This window comes from Limulus polyphemus, unplaced genomic scaffold (genome assembly GCF_000517525.1).
Source record: "Limulus polyphemus unplaced genomic scaffold, Limulus_polyphemus-2.1.2 Scaffold5676, whole genome shotgun sequence".
NCBI lineage: Eukaryota > Metazoa > Arthropoda > Merostomata > Xiphosura > Limulidae > Limulus > Limulus polyphemus.
In genome coordinates this window covers 36,557-42,731 of record NW_013671286.1, presented here as the reverse complement: position 1 = coordinate 42,731, position 6,175 = coordinate 36,557, and the positions used below count along the sequence as shown (strand labels likewise).

Here is a 6,175-nt window from a genome sequence, read left to right as displayed (position 1 = left end):
ACACACACACACACACACACACACACACACACACACACACACACACACACGTGTGTGTGTGTGTCATTATCTAACTACTACTGGGTTGCTAGGTCAATCTCAACCAAACTTTGTGGGATAATAGTTTGGAACAAGAAGCATATTAATGGGGGCTAACAACCCCTCCATTATTGTTGTTATTGAGAATTTATTATCTTTGATGTAAGTTAACATTAATTATATTCATAGATGGCGCCATGTCCTTCTATAACACAACATACACAATGTGTAGGGGGAGGGCATATATCTCAGCTGTATCTTGAGTTATATCCACTTCTAACTTTCACACGCGTGACCTCTCAACTTCGGCCCGTAAGACACTTCTATGGCTAATATCCGTCAATTAATTAATCATGTGAAACATTGTGGAAGGACATTAAGAGCTGGGTATTGAAAGTGGGTAACAAAATGCCACTACTTTGGCTGCTACCTCTTATTACAAAGTCACCCTAACCATTGCAAAATAAACTGTGTGAAAGTTAGGATGTTTGTGTCATTTATCATAGCATCCATCCCCCACATATTTTTAAGTTCATAACCCGTACAAAGGACAGGTACTTCAGCTTGAATGATACATAATATGTCAAGTAGAATAATTAATGGATTTTAATTCTCTAATTTATTAGGAAAAGGAGAGATTTGTGATTCTTAATGAAAAACTATTTTTAAGTTGTTGCATTGCAAATGGAAGTGTGTGTTCATATCTGGGTTTTTGGTGATGAAAATGAGGTCACCTCTAGTTTTGGCTTAGTTGAAATGTTAAGATCAATAATTGGTTCACCAGAACTGATTGATCATCGATTATATTCCATAAGCGACATTTTCTTTATTTTTCAATAAGTATAAATAAAAGCATTACAAATTCATTGTTTGTTTGGAATTTTTTTCTATTTCTATATATCTTACAGTCCAGGATAAATTTGATCAAAGAAACAATTGAAAAATCCATGGACTGAATTTTTTGCAGATAGAATAAATTCAGAGAATTGTTTCGGGCCTTTAATGATCTAGCAAAAGCTCAGCTTGGCTGGGTTTGGAGACTTTATCAATGGAAATACTTATCTTAATTATGTTTAATTTACTACATAAAGTTCTGTTTCTTTTGTAGCAAGGCTCATAAACAAGGATATATAACAAAATTATAAAAACAACATATCCATAAAAACAATTGTAATTGGTTATGATATATTATTGAAAATCATAAATGTTTGGTCATTTGGCTTCAAAGACCAATCTTTGGTCATTTTGATTGTTACACCACTAATTACCTCCTGCATGAATGAATTGCCATAATTAAATAATGGTTAATTCACTGAGGGAATATTTACTTAATATAGAAAATATCTAATGCAAGATAATAGCATGAAAGAATGCAAAATCATAATGTGTACAATAGCACAGTGTGAGTAGCTTAAGAAGTTGTTGGACTATACAGCCTTTTATCAGAAGTTAGCCTATAAATGAATTATAGGATTAGGTTTTACTAATAAACATCTTCTACTATTTTAACAACATTCAGATTCACAGGAAAGACTTTTTCTTTCCAATCAGTAGAGATACTTCACCTGTATTACTTAAGATGCAAAAACTAATTCATGTCAGAAGTAGTTTTGGTCTCATTAACATAGCCTCACTTTCAAGATCTTCTGATTTATAACATTGCTTCAACAGAACAGTCAGTGCTTGGAATAATTTTTTTTAAGTGCTTCAATCTTTGAAATTCTTTCACATCAATAACAAAACCTCATAGTTATGTATATTCAATATTCTTTATCTTAAATTTTAGACTGTTTTGGATGAAGCCAAAAAGGGTGTAGGAGAGTTAACAAGGAACCAGAGTCAGTATAAGGAAATTCTTCGTAAGTTGATCCTTCAGGTAAGAAAATATTGTCTATATTTGCTTGTTTACATTTGACACAATAGTTGATCTCAAATACACATTAAAAACCAGACTTAAATTGTATCTTCACCACAAATATACTTGATTTTTTTTGTTCTTTCTACTCTATGTTTAACTTGTGCTTCTGAATAATAATGTGAAAGAAATGGGTAATCTGCATTTTTAAAGCTATGAATATTACCTGGGGTTTTTCAAATTATCCAACCATAATACAAGATAATGTCACTTCAATGTGTTCTCATAAATTATGAAAACTTTATAGTACATGTACATTATTAAAAGTTTAAATTGTAAAATGACCATATTAATTGATATTCTTTGTTTGTATTGATGTACATTAGGTCAAACAGTTTTTAATATTAATAAAATTTTGAACCACAACTTTTGTATGTGAAAGACTTATAACGTTTACTATCAAATTTCTTGAAGATATACACACTATAGTAAAAGTTAGTAGTATCAAATCTATAAAGACTTGTTGAGCAAGGCAAGGTGTATAATAAATTTAAATAATCATTAAACATTTCAGATATGAATAGTAAAACACAAATAATACATAATTAATTAAAATATAAAAGTAAAACCTAAATGCAATTTAACTGTCTATCAAACTTAAAAACATAGCTTCTATATTGAAAGTGAGCATGGCTTATCTTGAACTGTGGAATTTTTACAACGGTTTCCTCTGAGACAAGTTCTTGGAATGTAAACGAATTACTGGTAAACAATCTACATATGTGTACTTTGAATATCTGCAGAAAAACAACTACATTACATACACACACACACACACACACACACACACACACACACACACACACACACTTGTTTCTCCTTTATCAGCTCTAAAGTTCAGACTTTTAACTCCGAGCTCGTCACTTGACAACAAAACTTAAGTTTTGATTATTGTTTTAAAGGTTTCTTTTGAAATAAAGGAATAAAACATAGATAATGTAAACTTTGAATTATAAAGTACTTGATAATCATAATTTCATTAAAATACTTTGTTAGTGAAGTTGTTCAATTAAATTTTGAATGCAATTCAGTAACATGTGCAGAAAGGGTTTAAAAGTGGCATTGTCATCCTTGGGTTAAATGTGTAGCCCATATGAAAGTGTACAGAACACTATGCTGTAGGATAACCAACTAACAAACATGTATAACCACTTAAATATTGCTTAATGAATGAGTATGTATCAAGAAAACAACAGTAATTTGTAACTAGGTATAATGGAAGGTAAAGTGTCCTTACATCAGATAACTTCTTGCTTAACACTAACTAAACATGTACAATATGTGTACAGTAAAATTACATAAGCTAAAGTGCTTTCCTTTATCATCAGTGTGATGAGATATTTTGGCTAAGTCTTCTTTTTTGTTTCTTATCATTTTTTTTATTTATCTCTGCACTGTGTTCTTGTATAAATTTTTATTTTCAACAGTAGTACAATCTCAAGGGGAATAAGAATAAACATTCATTTATTTACAATGCCCGATTAAACTACAACATGGCATCAATTTCAAGTCATTATATAGGATCTAGTGGGATTCTGACCTCTATATCACGTGACATTCATATACTGTTCAACCATTCTCCTCATTGCACAGGGTCAGATCATGATTTGTGTGCCTGTGATTTTCATTCCTATGGAAACATTTCTTTGGTCATTGTATATAATTCGTGAAGTGTGGAATAATTCATTTAGTGTGGAAATTGACTGCTTTTGCTTTACAACCCAGAGTCGTTAAATTAAACAACATAACAGTACTTGTACATATGGTTTACATAGCAGGCTTTTACAGATGTAAGTTTACTGTAATCTACATTACGTGAATCAGGGGCAGTTATTGTTAATTACTTTATATTTAGTTCAAGGGTGATGTAAAGTAGTGAAGCCAATCACACCAATGTTCACTATCAAAATGAGTAAATTAAAAGCTAGAACTTTGTAAAGGTGAACCTCTTGTTGCTTATATGACCATTAAAAGAGCAACATACAAAAAAAATTAACATTTAAGTAAGAATGTTATGTTCTTTAAAATGTTATTGGTTTAGAACCATTGATTGTTGTATGAAGCAACTTTAAGATTATAAGTAAATTAAGCTATTTTAAAAACTTTCTTGACATGGAAAAAAGTTTGAACTTGTAATAGTACAACCAAATATACAGATCTTTTTTTTAAAATCATCAACAAAGTTTCTGGATAGCCAATAAATAAACCAAGTCCATATGTTTCTATTTGTTCAGTTTTTTTTCTTTCAAACTGACATGAAATGCAGAAAAAGCTTAATTTTCAAAGGTATTGTAAATATTTACTCTAGATATTTATGTTTGAATCATATTCATTATTTAATTTGATATTATCTGTAGGCATTGTTCCAGATGTTGGAAAAAGAAGTTGGTATTCGGTGTCGTCAGCAAGATTTCAAACTAGTCCAGAGCAGTGTAGTACTTGCTGTTGAAGAGTATCATAAGACCACTGGTTTGGACTGCAAAATTGTAGTAGATCCTGAAAATTTTCTCCCTTCTGATATGTATGAGTTTAGAATTATTATTATGTATTATTCTTGAGAGATAAAATTTTAAAAAGAAAAAATATATTTCAAACAATTCATATACTTGCAGTTGTGCAGTAGTTGAAAAATGCTGTGACCTCGTTTAATTGAAATTTTATTTTCTGATTCAATTTTCTTGTAAAGGCTACAAACTTAGAATAAAAATATGTATTAGTTATTGGTAAAACTATAAAAATTGCTGGGTGGTGGTGAAAATAATTGGTATACGTAATATCTGGAAAACAATTCTTAATGGCAAAGTTGGAATGTTTTAATGTGACTTGTCATTACAAAAGCAAAACAACACACAATCATATCTATCAAGCTGTACTCTATACAGTATACTCTACTTCAAAATGGCATATTTCACAACCTTAAGTTGCATTATGAAAACAGCAAAGGTACTACTAAGTTGTATCAAAAGCATTTACATTACCAGGTTGAATAAGTATAGGACTTACAAACATTTAGAGAGAAAAATACTACTGGAAGTGAATTTCTGTATGTTTTATTAGAATAAAAGAATTGACATTTCCTTTGAAAAAAAGTTGTTGTTGTATTTTTAAATTAATTATTCAGTTCATTAGGTTTCTCACTAAACGTTAAGCCTGTTTTGTATCTAGATAGTATTTGGTTGTTAAAACAGTCTAAAAACTATGTATACTAGTGAAGAAATCACAATGAGAATGTTTTGATAGTATTAATAATGCATTGATTTATCAATTAAATTTGGTAATGTTATTCAGTGGGTTAAAAACAAACTAGATTTTCTGTTTTTCACAGGGCTGGGCATGGTCTAGTGGTTAGTGTGCTAAACTTTGTATGTGAAGGTCTGTGGTTCGTATCCTGCTGGCTTAAAATTGCACTCTGCACTTAACAAGATGATGGTCAACTCTTGCTGTTCTGTTAAGATAGTCCAAGAGTGGCTATTGTTGCCTTCCTTCTAGTCATATCAGTTCAGAATTATAGACAAAGGCTAGTGTAAATTTTTTCTGTGTAAATTAAATATGTACTCAATGCTTGTAATTTTTTAAGGTGTCTTCATGCTGTGCTGAATTAATTGGTAGTTTTTATTCGTAAGCCTGTATTTAAATAACCTGAATTTGTCACCAAAATGACAGTACAAATTTTTAAACATTCAAAACCCCATCCTCCTTTTTGAGGTGCACTGTTTCTTCCAGCTGTATTTATAAGCATATGTAATTAAGGGGGAAAGCCCTAAAAATAGATCATAAAGAACGATTGATTAAATTAATTTGTTAGTAACTTTTTTGTAGACTGACTATTGGATGTTAACTTCAAACTTATTTATTCTTAGTGTTTATATCGCATTTTACACAAATTTGTGAGATGTGTAGATATATATAGTGCCCTTTATATATTCCATTAAAATTGGTGATTTTTGCCACAAAGTGCACGTCAAAATGCATTCCATAAAAGTCTTATTGCATGTAGGTGTTTTTTGTTCCCACGAAGAAAATCTACTACACCTAAAACAGTGAAAACATTCTATTTCAACAAACTCCGGGTAATTCGATGACGAGGAACCCAGTTTGAGACTAATAATGGTTGGAGACGGCTTGAATGGGTAATGAAGAAAAACTTTAATATAAGTTTAACATAACAGCAAATGTACAAAGGTGATGATGACAAAACCTTGTCAAAACGTTGTACATTTG

The 6,175-nt window shown here is 30.6% G+C and overlaps 1 protein-coding gene across 1 annotated transcript in view; it reads left to right on the top strand.

Annotated features, from left to right (window-relative positions):
- The window catches only part of LOC106472860 (V-type proton ATPase subunit E-like), a 33,083-nt gene that overhangs the window by 17,825 nt on the left and 9,083 nt on the right, over positions 1-6,175 (top strand). The window contains exons 5-6 of the mRNA XM_013933531.2: positions 1,826-1,915; positions 4,312-4,475. Of these exons, the coding sequence (XP_013788985.1) occupies positions 1,826-1,915; positions 4,312-4,475 (254 nt within the window). The remainder of the gene's footprint in view (positions 1-1,825; positions 1,916-4,311; positions 4,476-6,175) is intronic.